The sequence below is a fragment of the Typopeltis vanoorti genome, chromosome 11, assembly GCF_054136105.1.
Source record: "Typopeltis vanoorti isolate ZY-2024b chromosome 11, IOZ_Tvanoo_1.0, whole genome shotgun sequence".
Taxonomy (NCBI): domain Eukaryota; kingdom Metazoa; phylum Arthropoda; class Arachnida; order Uropygi; family Thelyphonidae; genus Typopeltis; species Typopeltis vanoorti.
Window position 1 is genome coordinate 70,359,232 of NC_143559.1, and position 20,329 is coordinate 70,379,560.

A 20,329-nucleotide genomic window follows, 5' to 3' on the forward strand; every position below is an offset into this window, starting at 1 on the left:
CGAACTGGTCATGATGTGTGTGTGTGTGGACATGCTTTTTAAATGGGGTAAACGACTCTCCCCACATTGTGACTCAGTGTTATCTTAGAGCATAGTCAGGAGACAAATCGGACTTTTTAAGTGCTACTCCTGAAGCTATGAACTATTTGACTAATATGGATATAACCTTTTAATTTTACTGGTTTTTAAAATGGCTTTTAATTTTATATCTTTTTAAAATGACAGTGTATTGTACTGCATGTTTTATTTATGCCATACAAATAAATAAATAACTTATGGATCACCACCTCCTCAAATTTTCAAACAATTTACAGCTCCCTAATGTATCATATCTTATTTAACTTCCCTTTATTTAATCAACCATTTATAATTTAACTTCTTACTTAACTTGAATTTTAAGTTCCTTCATCACATTTTAACTGTATCAAATTCATCTTCTGAAATTCTCTTAAGCTGAGGAAAAAGAAAAGTCACACAAAAACGTATCTACTGAGTAGGTAGGCTATTGCCTAAATTGGATAATGTGTTTGGCCAAAAACTGTGGGACAGTTAAACCAAGCAATTGCTATTTCATATATTTTGATTGATGTCTTACTGATTTTTACACAAACTTCATGCAAACATGGTACTGTTGTCAGAACTTGGTGGCCAATGGATATAACCTTTTAAGTGAAATGACCTTCACTATCCAGTGAAATGCTATTCCTTGCTTATTGGACGTAGCTGATGGCATATTTGGTCTCCAGAAAACTTTCCAGATCTCTCCTCCTCCTTACTTGTATTGTCATACTCTTTAAGGGCATGCCAAACTTAATATTAGATACCCAGAGCCTCTTTCCATTCTTGTGTAGCAGTAAAGTAGTTTCTGCATACAGGCACTATGTGGTACACAGAACTGAACCTGATGATAAAATATCAGAAGGCTTTCCAGTTAAGCCAGAGCATTACCTTATTCTGCCAGACCATGCCCCGAGGTAGTCCTGGTAATGTGGTATGTGGGAGACTGTTGAGGCCATATTATGGCAAAGAAGCTAGATACCATCTTATGGGTGATATGTCCACAAATGTCTACTCCTCTTTAATTAAACCTTCACCAACAAAACTATGAAGAAAAATAACAAATTATCATTGCAGCTATAATCAAACTTCCCTGAAACACCAAAAACTATATTAAAAAACACAAAGATTTTACCAAAAAAACTACTTGCACATCCATGAAACATTTATAGCATAAGCATATTAATGATATACACTACCATCATTTAAAAACATCTAGGCCTGATGTTCAATTTTTGTTGGAATAAAGGACTTCATCTTCCATATCATTCAAAATTTCTGTTCGCTAATCAAGGTCTAACCAGTGTGCAAAGGTCATTCAAGAAGGGGAAAAAAAAATAATGATAAAAATAAGTTCACTGTATAAGTGGCTTCATTCTCAGGATTGCAACAACAACAAGCAAAATAACTACCAACAAATCTAAATGTAATTTTGATATATTCAAATACATAAAATTCATTTCCTGTACACTGGCAGTTCTGCTTTCGTTCTCATTAAATAGTATCCCTGTAATCTTCACTTAAAGACGATACCAAGCTCCTAGTATCATTCTTTTCCTCTAATTTTTGCACAGACAACTAAGACATATCACTTCCTACAATACTAGAAATAAGTACAGTGTATTCCTCCTGTGTTCTCACCAAAATGACATCAGAAAAAAAAGTCTTCTGGTCCTTGTGGAACTAACATCCATCTGATATGGTCACTACACTCAGCCAGTATCTACTCCACAGCATGGAAGCAAGTCTATATTCAAGTCATTCCAGCAATTATACCTAAAATAGCATTATAAAATTACAGTTAATTATTTTTGATTTTTACAGCACAAAGACATCAAAGATCATACTATGCCACGACACAGGTTACACAGTACATATAGTTAAACGGTTAGTAGAACAAACACACATGTCCTATGGATTTAAACCTATTCCTCTTAGCTAGAAAGCAGATATGCTCCACTCAGCCAACCAGGCCTGCTAAAATTATAACATTATTAAAGTATGCTCTACAAATGCAAAAGCAAATGTGGCTTGCACATTTCAAATTGCCTCAGTTCTGCTGCATGTTTTGTTTTCTTCTTCTAACTTAACAAACAAAAACATTTTCAGGTGCAAACTTTGCATACACTTGGATAAAGGATTAAACTAAATTTATTATAGTCTAACCAAGTGAAAAATAAACTTCTAACAAATTTATTATTAAAAAAACATTGTAGCACCTCGAAAAAAAAATCACAGCATTATTGTGCTCAGGTCCAATAAAGAGTAATATATTACAGTTCAGATATAATGGATTAATTCTTTGTAAAAAGTTAAAAACTTCATGCAATTTGTCCAAGTCTGACAATATTTTCCTGAGTGTATATGGCTCAGTCAGTTTAGTAAAATCACTCCTTTCTCAAATGAAGCGTTAGCGCTTCACCAGAACATGGCAAAAGGTGCAACAGACACATTTCACTGTTTACACATAGGTGGATCATCAGCCCTCAATAACAATGTGTAAGATGACTGTGACCTAAGTAAAGCCTAGCAAGAACAATTTTCTCTCTTCTGCTTCTACTGCCAATGTTAACTTTCAAGCTTAATCTCATACACGTTATTTGCCAGTGCTTCCTGCTATTGGTTAGTGAACTTTGATCTTATGAACTGTCTGTACATAGGACCGACAAACAGTATGTGGAAAAAATGTGAGCTGAGCTGTAGTCTCATTTCCCTTATTTCCAATGTGGCTAGGAATCCAGCACACATACCATGAGTTTTTGGGAAGGGGGGGGGGGGACAAGCTTTGAATTATAGGCAAATCTGTGTTTCTGGTAAAGATCTGAAGAGGTTGGCAAGAACTAAGATATAAAATTTGACAGTAAGTGAGAGGTCATGTTTCAGTAATGATACTTAATTACAAGTGACAAATATAATGGATGAGAGAGATGCATGTACACAGTATATTTAAATTTTTAATATATTTTATGTCATTCCTAATCACAAAAAAGTTGTAAACCAACAGAACATTAGTATTAGCCATGATTTCTGGATTTTATCCCACTACAGTGGGCTAAGAGTTAGAGAATCCAGAAATTATGCTCTGGAGACCAAACACGAAACTTATTCAAGCCATTTCCAGGCCTCTAATAAGCACAGCAAAGTCTCACAGCAGGTGATGAAATTAATTTACCAATTAAAGACATTCCTGAAACACCCATCTCCACAGTGAGATCTGAACCCACAACCTGTTAGTTGAAGATAGTGAGTATACTAACTCCTCAGTCAACTAGGCTGATCAAGTTGGATGGATGAGATTAGATAACAGATCAACGAGTTAGGATTGGTATCAGAAAACTGTGTATGAGACAACAGCATTTCCATGCTGATAGAAAAAGCATTGGAATGTTTTTTCTATCAGCATGGGTTTACATAGTATCACCACCTCTGGGTCTGGCTCCCACTGATGAGACCTCAATAAAGGTCGAAACTGGTCTGGGTAGTGGCCCTTCCCTTAATGCATAGCAGTATACATGTCTGCAAGGAGATGTGTTTTGCATTATAGGAGATACTAAGGCAAATGATGAGAACTTATACCACCTTTACCACGAGTTGCCCCAGTCCTGAAAGCACTTCAGGCACAAACTTTGTTTGCTTACACTTGGATAAAGGATAAAACCTAATACACAGTATAATTAGTAGCATAGCCAAGTGAAAAAACTTCCATAAACTTATCTCTAATCCAGAGAATTTTAATAATAGGATGTGACACCATTTGACAACTTGTATAGGTAAATATGACTTCTCCATTACTTCCACCTTAGTATCACCACCTCTGGGTCTGGCTCCCACTAATATGTTTTTGCAGAGAAATGGTTGCTTTCTATGAGATGTTCTGCTGCTGGGGGGGGGGGGATAGGTTTTTGTCTGTCTCTGAGTGAGGCCACTGCTGAGATTATGGCACTGCTTGGTGGTAGGGTGAGCCTGTCAGTGAGTGGAACCACTGCTGAGTTGGACAGTCACTCACAGGGAGTGGTCTGGGTGACCACCTAATTTATAGAGAAGTCTTTACTTAAAACAGCACCTCAATAAAGGTCGAAACCGGTCTGAGTAGTGGCCCTTCTATTAATGTGCTTTGATGTGCTTTGCATTATGGGAGATACTAAGGCAAGTGATGAGAACTTATGCCACCTTTACCACGAGTTGCCCCAATCCTGAAAGTACTTCAGGTGCAAACTTTGTTTGCTTACACTTGGATAAAGGATAAAATCCAATATATAATTAGTAGCATAGCCAAGTGAAAAAACTTCCATAAGCATGGGTTTATTATTATTATTTTCATTAATGCATGTGCACCTCCACAGAGTCCTAAGGCTCATCATGGGAGACCCTAACTGTCAACACAATATCTATCATACCTCTCCTTGAAACCATTAGCTGACAAAACACTCACAACTGACTCATGCAACCCATTCCATTCATTCACTACTCTCCAAGCATATAATCTACTCCTCATGCTCTTGCTAACTACATGCTTACCCAACTTCCAGGGATGACCTCTTGTTCTGCTCCCTTTAGCCAAGTGCTAAAACATTTTCTCCTGCAATCTTATAAAAGCCTTTAAGTAACTTAAATATTTCTATCATATCCCTCTGAGCCTGTGTAGCTCAGTAGAAGTGGCGCTTGCACTCTACAGCACTTACCCGCATGATGAAAAACGCGTTAGAATCTAGTTGCCGACTAGAGGAACGTTTTCTAAGCCTTTTCTTCACTGGTTCCCGAGTAAGTCGATCTCTGGCCCGGACAAGCAGTTTTTTCTCCTGGAAACTTGGGTTCTTCGTCCCGTAAACTCAAGAAAATCAACCGTTGAACCCACACTATTTTCACACGTTAAAAATATTGTGTTACGGTTAGGGACCACGAGATGGTGGCACTTGCTAGCCTTCTTCACTGCATACCGTTTAATTAGTGATAGCCTTGGGCTAGCTATCTCTGATTGGCTAGCAGTGGAGATTGAACTGCCCACTCAGTCTCCAAAAGTTAGATAGGGCTAAAACGGCCTCGCCTACTCCCTATACATGAACAAAAAGGTGTTTGCCGTTTTTTTTTTTTTTTTTTTTTTTATCATATCTCTCTTTTTTGCCTATGAACCAATGTTTGCAATCCACAAACCCTCAATCTATCCCATAGGGAGCATTCCACAGACCACTCACCATCTTGGTCACTCACCTCTGGATCCTCTCCACCACTTCCTCAAATCTAAGAAATCCAGGTAACCAGATTTGAGCACAGTAGTGCTCAAGTGCTCCTAGTATTGCTAACATGTAAATGTTAACAATACTGGAAAGGTTTAAATAATATATGTAGTTGTTTGCTGATGCAAAGCTAGGAAGAAATATGAAGAGTACTGTGGGTAATGATATTACAGAAGGATCTGAATAGCTTATGCAAGTCAGAAAGTGAATGGAGCTACAGTTTAATACTGCAAAGTGTAAGGTTCTGAAATTTAGTAGCAAGGAAGGGGTGAAAAGTATACAACTGGAGATATTTTGAAGGAGGTGGAGAAAATAAGCAAGGATGAGAAAACCATTGTAGTAATATAAAGGTTATGATTCCATTTAATAATGCCTTATTCGAGGCTGTATATGGAATATAGTGCACAGATTAGGGTGACTTGGTTTTCAAAGTGATGCAGATATAATGAAAAGGAAACAGGAAAGAGTGAAATGTTAACTAAGGTGAAGTATTGGCATAGAAGACAGATGGAATACCATTTGTAAAGCTTTGTGGATGGGAAAGGTGATATGATAAAGATATAGGTTGGTAAGGAGTTCTTACCATTATCGTGTAAAAAACATTTGTTTTTTCATAGAATGGGGAAAGATATGGGTAGAATAAGAGACAATCCTGGAATTGTACAAGATATGTGCAGGGAAGTAAAGATCAGGTTTTTGGGTAGAGAGTGGAATGCACTGCTTTAGAGTATGACAACAGAGAATAAGTTTAAGGCATAGTTCGACAAGCTTGGTTGTATTGTGTATTTGCTCTGACATTTATACTCATGTTGCCACCAACCCTAGTACAGAGTGCTAGTCCTGATCTCCATTTAAGCACTCATTTCTTATGTCTCTGCTATTCCCTTATCACTCTAAACTGAGCAGTCCTGATATTAGCAGAGTAATCCAATGTGGGTAAATGTCTTAAAATAAGGGAACTAATTCTTCTTGACCACTTGCTCACAAATGCAATATGTAGTGTAAGTTTTGCAGATTCTTGTGTGTTTGGATTGATATATAATACATACATTAAAAAACTTCCTTATCTAAAAGGATCAGTGTTTCTCTCCTCAGTAATATTCTCATAATGTTTAAGAAGCAGTTATATGCTCTTAAGCTTCAGTTCTACTAGATGCTTTCAAAATTCCTCATTTTGTCTCTTGCAACTGTTGTTTGATATGTAAGTCAGCATATACATAACACTTGCAATCCCAAAATACTGAAATTACTCTGAAGTGCCACTAATTCAGTCTCACTGTTATTATTCCTTTAATTTTTTTTTAAACTGATATTCCCAAATCAGGAAAAGCTCAAAACTTACAAATGCTTAGGTATTGTGGGTGGATCAAGTTAAATAAACCAAGAACCCTTCTAGAGACTACAGAGTCTTTTTTTTTTTTTTAACTGCAGTTCAAGCCTCTACTAAGTAAGGTAGTAGCATTTAAGCTGTTATTATTATTATGGTAACAACAGACTCATCATGGGAGGTCCACTTAACTAGCAATATATCTATCATATTGAACTTTGAAATAATTTACCCTCTCCACATTCTCAATGTATTTATTACCTAGTATAGCTATAAATACTGTTATTATGAACATAAACCTTTAATCTATCAGTAAATCATTTACAGCTTTCAGCACATACAAACCACATGTATAACGTGCATATAGCAGCACTCAGTGTTCGAAATGTCCCCCCTTTTACCTTCACATTCCTAAAGTCTGTGAGGCCACATATTAATGGCAGCATGCACAATGGAAATGCTTCCACTAGCTCCAAATACACCTTCAGACTGGTCATGCTGGGGTATCGTTTCTTGCAGGCTACTCTCTCAAGCTCCAACCACAATTTGAAGTCCAATGAATTTAGATCAGACTTCCAGCCAGCCAATCAGATGGTGAAAGGATTAGTGCTTCTCTCCTCAATAATATTCTCATAATGTTTAAGAAGCAGTCAACTGACTCATCATGGGAGGTCATGATGTTTTCATGACCTCCATTTATTTCATGCCTACCATGAAACAAAGTGTTGTTCAGGGGCCGTACCAAAGGTTCTAGCATGGTGTCTTGATACACTTTGGCAGAGATTTTGATCCCTTTCTTACAGAAATGCAACTTGGATACCCCCCCACCAAACCATCACTGATACAGGGTGATGACCTCTCTAAATCCTGGGTACTATGGCACGCTGTGTGACCATCCAGAGCATATACCCAATCCTTTGGTGGTTAAACAAATTGATATCTCTGTGTCTATTGTTCACATACTGCTGAAGAAGTGCCTTTGATTTATCCTCCTCTGCCACATAAGTTGAGGCATTAAGAAGTGTTCAGTAGAACATTGATAAGCTCTCGCTCCTAGATCATCAGTTAGTACATGTGACACTGTTCTCTGTGAAACATTCATCTCTTGTGACATCACTTTCTGCATTCTCACAAGATTATGGCAGAGGCATGCCTAACAGCTCACACAAGCTGTTATATCCTAATGCAGCATGGTCTACCTGTTCTTTGGTGGTCAGATACATTTTTCTGTATCAATATATCAGTTAATAGTCCAATACACAAACATTACTGATCTTAAGCATTTTTAGCGTGTTAAAAATAACAGGTGGCTACATTCCAACCTTATGAAGCTATTATAGCTACATGGTTCTCATAATCTTCCCACTGCATGTTAACCCATACAGCTAGACAACTCTCTTTCTCTCTCTCTTCTGATAAACAAGCAAATGTTGGCTGCACACACAGCACACCTGGGCTCATGCAATTTTGTGGGCAGCACCTGGGTTGGTAACCACTATGGAGTCAACAGAATCATTGTGGGAGGCCTGCTCAACCAGCAACATGTCTATCATATTGAACCTTGAAATCATTCATACTCCCTGCATTCATAATGCACTCTAACAATATATTTCATTCACCAACAACTCTCCACGTAAAATATCTACTCCTCACACTCTTCTTCACCACATCTTTATACAACTTCCAGGGATGGCCTCCCATTCTGCCCATCTTAACATCTACTCTTTTTATAATTCCTTCTGTATTAATTTAATAGAATCCCTTAACTAACTTGAAGGTCTCTATCATATCTACTCTTTTCCTTCTATCTACCATCCTCTGTAATCCACATTTCCTCAAATACTCTTCATTCATCTTTGGGACCCTCTCTAGTGCTTCCACATCATAATGAAAACTAGGTGACTAAATTTGAGCACAATATTCCATATGTGGTCTGATCAAATGCCTTATACAGAAGCAGTATTACTACATCACATCCTTAACCCTATATGTCAATGTATTTCTTATTATAGTAGCAAATGTGCAGTCTTTGCAGCACTTGCAATGTGCCCTCAGAACTTTAGTCCACTGTCTACCATCACTACAAAATCCAGAATGTCATCCATTTCCTGAAGTACAGTTTCACCAATATGGTACATAGCCTTATATCTCTGTATCCCAAAGTGCAACCTTGCATTTATTAATATTAAAACTGCAACCCCCCACTCATTTGTCCAAGCTAAAAGTATATTCAGATCTTCCTGTAGAGAATTAACATCAGCACTACTTCTGATATTTCTATTCTAACTTTGCATCATCAGCAAACATTTGAAGATCCCCGGTCAATCCATATGAAATATCATTAACAAATAAATTAAACAGTAGGGGTCCAAGAACAGAACATTTTGGCAATACATTCCACTCTCCAACTACTCTCCACATAAAAAATCTACTCCTTGCACTCTTCTTCACCACATTTTTATGCAACTTCCAGCGATGGCCTCTTACTTTTTCCATATCATCTTCCATTCATTTTATAATCCCTTTTGTAATAATCTGGTAAAATTTCTTAATTTGAAAGTCTCTGTCATATTACCTCTTTTCCTCCTATCCACCAAACTCTGCAATCTACACTTCAATTGCTGTGAAAATATGTAATCAAATCTGAGCCAAAAGTCCATGTGTGGTCTGACCAATGCCTTATACAGAGGCACCACATCACCTCCTTATCTATAAATGTCAATGTATTTCTTATCATAGCAGTAACGCACAGTCTTCACAACACTTGTAATGTGCCCTTAGAACTTTAGTCTACTCTCAACCATCACCCCAAGATCTCAACTCTCATCCCCTTCCTGATGCACAGCTCCACCAATATATTACCTAGTCTGGGTAATATCAGATTTTCTTGTATCAAATTTTCCTGTAGAGAATTAACATCAGCAATATTCCTGATAACAAGATGAATAAAGGTAGAAATCAATTGCATGAGGAGTATAAAGATCAAACCAGGAAGGTGAGTCAATTGGTAAGAACAGCAAAACTACTATGAGCAGAAATTAGCAAATTAGGCCAAAAGAAACCCTAGAGAGTTTTTCAGATGTGGCAAGCAGAAGGAAGAATTATTATGGTAAAACGATGTTAATGATAGAATGGTAACTGATGCAGAAGACATCGTTAAAGTATTCATGAACAATTTATAAGTGTTTCATCCTCATCAGGGTGAAATCATGAAAAATTCAAATGCAGAAGACACAGGAGAGGATGGCTTAATTGCGAGTGAGGAGGAGATATATATGAGGAAATAAATAAGCTTCATGTCAATAAGGTGACAGAATTTTATGACATATCATGTGTCTTAAGGGAATGTTCCAGGGAATTGGCAGTAGCATTGGCATGCCTGTTTAAGAAGAGTCTTATAACTGTACAAGTTCGAAGAGAGTGTAAAGAAGGTGTAAAATTTTTCCACTGCATAAAGATGATGATTAGACTGAAAAGAGATTGGTAAGAAATAGAATACAGAAATTGGTTGATAAAGCAGTATTCTCTATGCTTGTCACAGCATGGAATTGTTAAAGAGAAATCATGTTTTACTAACTTATGTACTATGACAAGGTGACAAATGTCTTGAACAAGTGAGATGCATGTACAGTAGTGTATTTAAAAAGCCATATTTAAGTTAAATAACCTGAAATGGATGGGATTGGATAACACACCAGTGAGCTGGATCGGTGACTGCTTGTTAGATAGCTATCGGAAAGTTGTATATGGGGGAGGGATGGGCAGTTTCCCAAAAGCAGAAAGTCACTATTGGTGTGCCACAGGGATCTGTATTAGGGACATTGTTGTTCAGTTTGTATATTAATGATACTGGAGTGGGTTTAAGTGGTGATATGCAACTGTTTGCAGATGATGCAAAATTGGGGTAATGTGAAGTCAAGCAGATGATATGACCTTACAGGAGGACTTGAATGGATTGCATGAATGAACTGGTAAGTGGAAATTGTCAGTTCAGTGTTGCAAAGTGTAAAGTTTTGAAATTTGGAAAGCAATGATGGGATGCAAAGTATACACAAGGAGGTAGAGGAGATGAGAGATCTGGGAGTGGTGGTAGACAAGTAACTAAAATTCAGGAGTCACATTGCACAAATTGTCTCATCAGATAATGGCAATAATGCAGAGGACCTTGATGTGCAAAAATAAAGAGGTTATGATTCCATTGTATCAGGCCTCATATGGATTATTGTGCACAGATTTGGTCACTGAGTTTTATGGTGACTAAGACATGTTAGAAAAGATCTAGAGAAGATTCACAAAGGTGGTTAGTGGTCTTTGGCATGTGGAGTATGAAGACAAATTGAAAGAATGTAAATTGCAAAGCCTTGTGAATATGAAGAGGGGGGGGGGAATATGATTGAGGCATATAACTTAGTCAGGAGTTGTTATCAGCTTGACATGGAAGAAATTTTTCATAGAATGGGAGTGGGAGGAAGAGAACAAAAGGTCATCCTTGGAAACTGTATAAGGAGTGTGTGTGTGCGCAGAGCAGTAAGGAGATAGTTCTTTGCATGGAGAGTGGTTGGCGAGTGGAATGCATTTCCTGAGTGTGTTGTGAATGTAGACACAATGAAATGTTTTAAGGAATGGTTAGATGAGCTTTATGTATGATAATGTGCAACTCTAACAATAAGTCTCTGATTCCATGGAGGTCAGATGTTAATATTAATAATAATAATAATTCTAGATAACTTTGGATCATGGGCAAACATTTGAAGATCACCAGTCAATCCACATTAAAAATTATTAAGCAATAAGTTAAACAGTAGGAGATCCAAGAATACAGTCCTGATACACATTGCTAGTCTCCTTTTCTGAGACACTACTTCATCATACATGACTTGCTGGTATCTTTTAGAAAGCCAATCTTCAACCCATCTAACCAATCTGTTATACAATCCCACCTTCTTCAGCTTATAAACCAACTTGTCATGTGGTAATCTATCAAATGCCTTTACAATGTCTATGAATATGAATGTCACTGTATATGAATCTCCCTTATTTAACACATTTGTTACCTTATCATAAAATGTTAGCAGGTTGTTAAAACAAGACCTGTTCAGTAATGCTAGTTGAGTAATGAAAATCATCTTCCACTTAAAAAAAAAATTTTACAAAACCTTTATATCAGGATTTAAATCCAAAGCCTGTTGTTAGTAAAGCAAAGATATTCACTTCAACTGAACTTCATATTCTCTCTCTCATATATATATACAGGGTGTTCGGGATAAATTTGACAGTTTCGTAAGGAAAAAGAAAATCTTCTTTGTATCTATTAAATTTAATGAATTGACAAAAAAACATTACAGGCAGAGTTAATTACAATACTATCAACAAGATTTACTCAAAATAACCACCATTAGCATCGATCACAGCTTCAATTCTGCTTCGGAACCTCGAACAAGCTGATGCTACAGTCTCCCTGGGAAGGGCCGCAAAAACTGTTTTAATTTTATCCATTAACTGGGCTTTTGTATTACTGGAAGTGCGATTGGTGTCTTTTTCAACTGCGCCCCATACAAAATAATCCATGGGGTTAAGGTCTGGGGAGTTTGGAGGCCAAACATTTGGACTGGTGAAGTCGTAGAAATTTTCAGACAACCATTTTTGACTTTTCCCAGAGGTGTGGCAAGGGGCCGAATCCTGCTGCCATACATACGGCCTACCATTGCCTACCCTTGTTATCCAGGGCTTGACTACAGTTAGCAACTCCACGAACAAAGCCCGAATTCCAATGCCAGGGTTCTTCAACACCTGTTCCTGCAGATTTGCGAGGAATTCTGCTGTACGAACGCAATCAGATCGTCTGCTAGGGATCTTTCTTCTTGCTACATCCTCGTAGTCACCATTGCAAGTCTCTAGTTCATGCCTGATTGTTTTTACTGTATTCAGGGAGCATTGGGCAGCAGTCGTAATATCCTTATTTTGATGGCGGGCACGAATCATCATGATACAAGTTATTCTCTTCCATGATTCAGGTGGGTTCCAGCTATCCATCCTTTCTGACATCTTGTATGTGAATGAAGAAGGGTCCAAACTTTTAAATGAAGAGAAGTGTGTGTTAATACATGTAACTTACGGAAAAATATAATTAATTATAAATATGTCAAATTTATCCCGAACACCCTGTATATATATATATATATATATATATGAGAGAGAGAGATTAAAAATTAAAAATTTTTAAATATATATATATATTTAAAAATTTTTAATGACGAGAACCGAGGTTTAAATAAAAAACTTTAATTACAGTTTCGTCTAAAACCAGACTTCATCGGGTGTGAGATAAACACATAAATACCAGTAACCAATCTAAAGGAATTGGTTTAGTCATTAAAAATGTTTAAATATGATACATTCTTCTATTTAAACTCTAGCCGAAGAAACTCTAAACTCTTCAATTTAAACTCTAGATTGATTACTGGTATTTATCTCACACCTGATGAAGTCTAGTTTTAGATGAAACTAGTAGTGTAATTAAAGTTTTTTTATTTAAACCTCGGTTCTAGATAGTCATTAATTTTTTTTTTTTTAAATATGATATCAAACTGAGTAAATCTTCAATCAAACATATATATATATATATACATACATATACAAATGACCAGCTTGCTATCACTATGCAGACTAAGCAAGAATGTACTCAAAATTGATCTTTTTGAGCATAAGTCACATTCATTCTGTCTGAGTTTCCTTCAAACAGAATGAAAGTGACTACATTACTCTTCAGTACTTAGTAGGAAATAGGTTCAGTAATGAATCTATCTCCTACTCTCCTGATTAACTAAAAAAGTAAACTTAGGTTTCCATTTATTCAAATTCCAGATAAAACACATTATAATCAATACAGTATCAATATCAATACAGTCAATGCTTTTTTATCCTGTTTTCAGAAAGTAATAACAGGTTGTTAAAAACAAGACTGTCTGTTAATAAATTCACATTGTTCTCTATACATCCATCAATTCAGACCAAGTGTAACTTTCATTAGTACTTGGTAGATGGATTGGTTAATGTGCCTGTTTTCCAACAGGCTGTGGGTTTGAGTCCTGCTTTTTTGATTGTCAGTAGGTAGGATATGAATTTCAATGCCCAGTATGAGGCCATAGTTCTGCTTATTGGAAGCCCAAAGTGATTGAATAAGTTCCATGTAGTCTCTAGAGCATGGTTTCTGAACTATATAAAAAAAGTAAATAAAATAAAAAACTATAAAAGAATCAACCTCTTGTGTGTGGAAGACACACAGATAAAAAAAAAAAGAATATGAAACATGCAAAGGAAAAAATACTAAGAGACAAGGCAATTATATTGATCACAATAAAAACAATTACTAAAATATTTTAAAGAGAAAATTATTAGAGGCGTCTTTCTCCACATATAGTATATCTGTGTTTTCTCTACCCCATATTAACAATAAAAAAAAAAGTTGCATTTGAATAGGAACAGATATGATGAAATATTTCTGTGGGAACCATGGGCTCTGTTTTATATGAATAGTAAGATGCATACTACTACACTGCATTTGAATCCAATTTACACCAAAAATGCTCTTATAAACTGGGAAAAAATAAAAGGTTACATTCTGCATGCATATATATATATGCATGCATACTGTATTACAGAACTTTATTTTATGTCAATAAACATAAAATAAAGTTCTGTAATACAGAACACTATTGACATAAAATAAAGGCTGTAAACCTATGATATCTTTTAGTCACAGTTGAGTTATGATCATATATAATCTAGAAACCATGAGAACAAACTTTTTCAAGCCATTTTAGGCTCTTATAAGCAATATGGTGCCTTGCCTTGGGCAACGAAAAATCATTTTCTATGTAAAGGCTTTTACAAATATCCATGCCACATTAAGATTTGAATTCATGGCCTATAACTTGAAAAGCAGAGATTACCCGCTTGGCTAACCAGGACAGTCTGGTATTTCATATCTTTCATAAAGGACAACTGCATGTTCAAATACATATCCATGCTGCTTTTCTCCCTTAACAAGCTTTATGATATTACATCAGTCCAAGTCCTAAGCTTGTGTTTAACAATTCATTCAGCTGTGTTCATTGGTCACTATGATAGAATGAGAGCTCACTACACTAAGTAGCTGAATACTGTGTCAATTACTGTATTTATGCATATTTATAGATAGTGCATACTGTCATTTGTCAAAACTGAGAGATTTATTAAAATATATAAATATTAGTAAATATATCAATAAATTATTACTAGTTTTTGGGTATGAAAATCCTTAAATATTACAACTCAGCAATTTTGATAATACAACTGGCCTGGTGACATAATATAGCTGGCTGAGTGGATAACATGCCTGCTCTTCAACTGAGAGTCGTGGCTTTAGATCCTATCTTGGGCATGGATATTTGTACAAGCCTCCTTTACACGAGAATATATAACTGTTGGAATTTATAGGGTTTGTCTTTTTATTTTTTTAAATTTTTTTTAAAAAGATTATTTTGTTTAACACGTTCTGTGCTAAGTCTGTTCAAGAAATTTTTCATGTTTATTGGGATTAAGAACCAATGACTGAGCTAGTAAATAATCAATGCTACCACATCTGATTTATTTATTAATTTATAGCAGTAGATTTGTGTTATAAATTATTTAGTAATTTATGACAAAAAATTCATTGTTATTAGTATACACAAACTCCTATTAAATTCAGAAATACTACTGGTTAAAAATTACCTCAGGTTCAGGATGGCCTCCTGCTCTATCAATCATTCCTTGTGCTTCTCCACATCTTTTGCTCCTTCTAATAAAAATGAAGTAATTATCTAATGTTTCTAACAATGCTCCAACTCCAAGAGGATCACTCATATATGCCTGAGGATTGTTATGATCCCTCCTTCCTTCTTCTATGAGAAAGCTAACATTAGGACTACAGTTGGTCCCAAGGAATTCTTTATAGGAGGTTATGCCTAATGATATTGATATAAGAGGAAAATCTTGAATATTTTCTTGCTTTTCATGATATACATGCAAAGAATGCAGTCTAAATTTTAAACCATCATACAGTAAAGGATTTTTTGCAGTTTGTTCATTCCAAGTTTCCTCAATATACTGATCTTGCTTTAAATGATATTTTTTATTATACTGTAAATTCAGTTCTACTGATATATGCTCTTCACTCAAACCAAAACCTCTGGAACAAACTATTACACAGACAAATTCTTGCTGCATTTTAAATATTTTATCACTACAACTTTAATATAATCTTAGTTATTTCAATCCACTATTCCTTACTGAAACTAAAAAGAAAATATTATTTTATGCTCTTCTAAAAGTTCACTTCATCATAATTACTTCCTTGGATATGATATTGCTAATACAGTAAGATTTGAAGCTCACAAAAATTTATGAGAAATTAAATTTTTTTATTGTGCAAGCACTAAAGTCACAAAACTTTTTAACCATTATTATTATTACTGACACCTCCATTGACTTATGAACTAACGCTGGGATTGAATTATAAATTCATCTAAACATAAGCGTTTGAATGTGTAAGCATTCTAAAATGAGAGATGTGATTAAGTTCATGGTATTTTTATGAGTTATTTAATAAAACGTTTTATATAGTAATGTATCCAGGTTAAGCTTTTATCTTTATAACACTGTTCTCCTAGGCACATCTTTAACTGCTATTTGTGTCATATCCCATTATATTATTCATAAAGGATAAAAACATTTCAGGGTCAGCACGGGGAAAAGGTCTAATTTTTTTATAATCTAGCGATAAAAGCGCATCCTTTAAGGATCTGCATTTACATAACTTTAAATATCCGTCTTTTTCGAACTGTACCGCCAATTCTTGTTGATGGTTCTCCATTAGAGAATCATTTATAACAACTATAAGAAGTTTCTTGGATTCTAGCGATTCCAATATGCTACCAGCACCAGCATGACTAATTACTAATGTTGCATGTTTAATGTCGTCAGCTACTGAAGTTTTATATCGAAAATACTCGAGTTTTAAATTTCCGTTTTGTTTCACTGATGGTTCAAATATTCCTCTGCCAATCTGAAATACAATATTTTCACATCCCAAAGCTTCTAGTGTTTTCAGTATTTCATCTGAGCATATCGTTTCAATCAATAAATCAAATGAAGTACTGCCTACTGTGACAAAAATTCTTTTGAAAATTTCCATTTTTCTATATATAAATTTACTGATGCAATCACAAGGAAAAGGGGAGAAAAATAACTAACTTAAGCAAAAAGGAAGTATCGATCTGAAGCGAAATAAGAGAAGTATAAACCACGTATTCAAAATAGCTAAATTTCAAACAACATAAAACAGTTTCCCTTTTCATGTTCAGAGTCCCTTAATTACCTGAAATAGCGATATACTATTATTATTATTAATGTTATTATTATTATTATTAATTATAAAATCTCGTTTATAATTTTGGCAATTTTTTCGTTAATTCTCAATGGTTTGCATATTACTTTGTGTATTAACACTGACTGACGCACACGGCATTAGCCTGAAATTTTTCGAGTATATTATTATTATTATTAATGTTATTATTATTAAAAATAAATAAAAAATCAGCTAACGCCTTTTTATTCCCGTATACGGCGAGTAGGCGAGGCCATTTAGCCCTCTCTAACTTTTGGAGACTGAGTGGGCAGTTCAATCTCCACTGGTACCCAATCAGAGATAGATGGCCCAAGGCTATCACTAATTAAGCAGTATACAGTGAAGAGAGACGGCTCAAATGTGCCGCTATCTCGTGGTCCTAACATAATATATTTAATGTCTGAAATAATGTGGGTTCTACGGTCGGTTTTCTTGAGTTTACGGGACGAAAAACCCGAGTTTCCGGGAGGAAAAACCCGCTTGCCCGTGCCAGAGATCGACTAACTCGGGAACCGGTCGAAAACAAGGCTTAGAAAAATTTCCTCTAGTCGCAGACTAGATTCGAAACCAAGTCTTCCTTCGTGCGTCCAAGCGCCGTGGTGTGCAAACACTACATCCACTGAGCTACACAAACTCGTTTACAATTCTGGCAATTTTTTGCGTTAATTCTCAATGGTTTGCACATTACTTTGTGTATTATCACTGACTGATGCACACACAGCATTAGCCTGAAATTTCGAGTATAGCATATCCTCTCAGGAAGCTTTTATTTATTATTATTATGCACAGTGGCGCACTCAGGATTTAATCTTGGAGGGGACCCAAACACCCAAGATTTAATCTTAGGGGGGGGGGCAGAGTTGAGTAGACGATTTACGAATACACACACTACGCATTGCATACGACCTATGACTCAGCATCTGCAGTGATCGCCAATACATGACAAATAGTATAGAAATAGAAGACACAACATAAATTTTAAAAAATTAAATTTTAATTGGGAAAAGATTTTTGGAAAAATTTCTAGTGTTTATTTCCTTTTTCTTTTATTGGGGAGGACAAGGCCCCTTTCCCCCTCCCTGGGTGCGCTACTGATTACGCAACACTCCCATGGAGCAAGGGCTCATCCACGGAGGCGATTTTACACAACACTGTACACATAACTACATACACAAGATCATGTAAAACATACAGGAGATTACATCAGCATATTTCAATAAAAATTAAAGTAAATTTTTTATTGAAAAGAGGGATAGAATGTGTTGTCATCAGAAAAACAATGAATAGGACAACAGTTTGCTGAACAGGCTCCTGTGCCAGGATTGGATCCAATGCCAATCCTGGCAGAGAAAAGTCAAGAGTAGCCGTTAGAGTTTTATCAATCCTTTCTGGCGGGTGGCAATGATGGGTGGTAAATACTGAAAGATTAGGTATAAATGGAGATTGGCGGATTCCATATTACATGATCACTACTTAGTTGGTGGAATTACAGAAGGTGAAGAATTGTTTGCTACTGACTTTCTCTATTGTTTTTGAAAGAACTGACGTAAAATCAATTGGATGGTACTTTTTAGGTTGATTAAATCACTTTATTTTAATGGGCTGAATATTGGATTGATTCCATGCTGTAGTAGAGTATCCGCTAGTCGAGTAGGAATAATTGAAGAGACGATAAAGGATTGATATTAGTTTTAGATCCCTTTTAGCACAAGAGGGAGATATTATCAGGATCTGAAGACTAGTTATTGTCCAGACTATTCAGAATTCTTCTGATTCATTCTGACGAAAATCTACAGGCAAGCAGTTATTCATAAAATGGGGATTTCTTTGTATTAGCTATCAGTGCATGATTTGCAGGAGAAGAATAATAGCAGTAATTCAGTCTTATCTTTGGGCGATGATAGTTTCATCCTGGATGTGGAAGAGGTGGAAACTTTTACTAAGGTACAATAGTCAAGGTACCAAAAGACTCGACCGACATTCGAGCCAGAAACAAGTTGGCAGCATCCCTCCCCTCCCCAGTTGTTGCGAGCTGCAATGCTTGCACTGATGTGAAACTGAAACCATGCATAAAATCAATTGTTGGGAATTTAGGATGGATGGGGAACAAGGCCTTCATTCTAGTAAGAATTATTCTGTCTGAGAAAGTGTTTGGATCTAGTAAATGGGTAATTAGTCGGATTATGAAAGGAAAAAGCAGAATTCACTGAAATCGTTTTATTTGGCATTCTTGTAATGTTTTCTGCTTCTTCCTTTCCAGTAATAGACCTATTATGGTCTCGTCCCATCTTTTCAAAGGGACCTCTATTCCTTCTCCTTTGAGATCGATATCTTTGTATATCTCTCTCTGGGAATCTTCCTTCACTCATTCTTTCTTATGTTGTCTCCATCTATCTCTACTGTATAAAGATCGACGTGGTCTAAGACAGATATCAACTTAAGTTTCTTTAAGATATCGGTATTTCTTTTGAAGTCTAGTCTATTATATCCAGTTGTTTTGTGCAGGAACCTCACTTCAGATCTTATTAGTCTTTTTTTATCTGATTGAGTTATGGTACGGACATCTGAACCATATGTTAGGATAGGTCTTGCTATTGAGTTATAGATTCTTATTCTTGTTTTCTTGTTTGTTAAATTTGGATTGAATATCTGATTAAGAGGTTTTGTTATTCTTATATAACTGGTTATTTCATAATGCATTGCTTTCTCTCTTTCATATAAGTGGTAACCTAGATATTTCAAAGTATTAACCTGTTCTATAATATTATCGTTCATGCAAATTTTGCTTCTAATGGGGTTAATTAAATAGCATAACTGTGGTTTTGGAAGTGACGATTTCCATATTGTATGTTTTTGTTAAATCATTTAATGAAAAGGCTGCTCGGTGTAGTTAATCTTCGTTATCTTAAATTAGAACCTGGTGATCGGCGAATAAAATTGTACCGATGTTGGTGTAATAATTTATTTGAATGCCAAAACTGGTTATTTCCCTCTACTCTGTTATAATATTATTAATATAGATATTAAAGAGGAGTGGCAATAAATTTCATCCTTGTCGGATACTGCATTTATGTTCTGTGATTCAGATTTTTGTGCGGCTACGTTTATTTTTAAAATTAAAAGAAACACACGTATTAACCACAGTGAAAATAATTTAATTGTAAATATTTCATCCTAGGTATCTTAGGACATGAGTTTCCTGGTGTTGCACTACCTTACCTCACTCCTGAAAATATCTTCAAGCGCAAACTTTATTTACTTACACTTGGATAAAGAATTAAA

The 20,329-nt window shown here is 35.7% G+C and overlaps 3 protein-coding genes across 3 annotated transcripts in view; 1 reads left to right on the forward strand and 2 right to left on the reverse strand.

The window, feature by feature from the left end:
- LOC150101707 (uridine diphosphate glucose pyrophosphatase NUDT22-like) overlaps window positions 1–15,876 on the reverse strand; it is a 31,952-nt gene extending 16,076 nt beyond the window's left edge. The window contains exon 1 of the mRNA XM_090400113.1: window positions 15,373–15,876. Coding sequence (XP_090256239.1) covers window positions 15,373–15,867 — 495 coding nt within the window. The 5' untranslated portion in view covers window positions 15,868–15,876. The remainder of the gene's footprint in view (window positions 1–15,372) is intronic.
- Window positions 15,877–16,305: 429 nt separating this feature from the next.
- Window positions 16,306–16,926, reverse strand: Alg13 (Alg13 UDP-N-acetylglucosaminyltransferase subunit). The gene has a single exon (XM_090400114.1). The coding sequence runs from the start codon at window positions 16,832–16,834 to the stop codon at window positions 16,319–16,321; it is 516 nt and encodes a 171-aa protein (XP_090256240.1). The 5' UTR covers window positions 16,835–16,926; the 3' UTR covers window positions 16,306–16,318.
- Window positions 16,927–19,146: 2,220 nt separating this feature from the next.
- Rsph9 (Radial spoke head protein 9) overlaps window positions 19,147–20,329 on the forward strand; it is a 54,810-nt gene continuing 53,627 nt past the window's right edge. Inside the window, exon 1 of the mRNA XM_090399893.1 lies at window positions 19,147–19,215. Within this exon, the coding sequence (XP_090256019.1) occupies window positions 19,147–19,215 (69 nt within the window). The remainder of the gene's footprint in view (window positions 19,216–20,329) is intronic.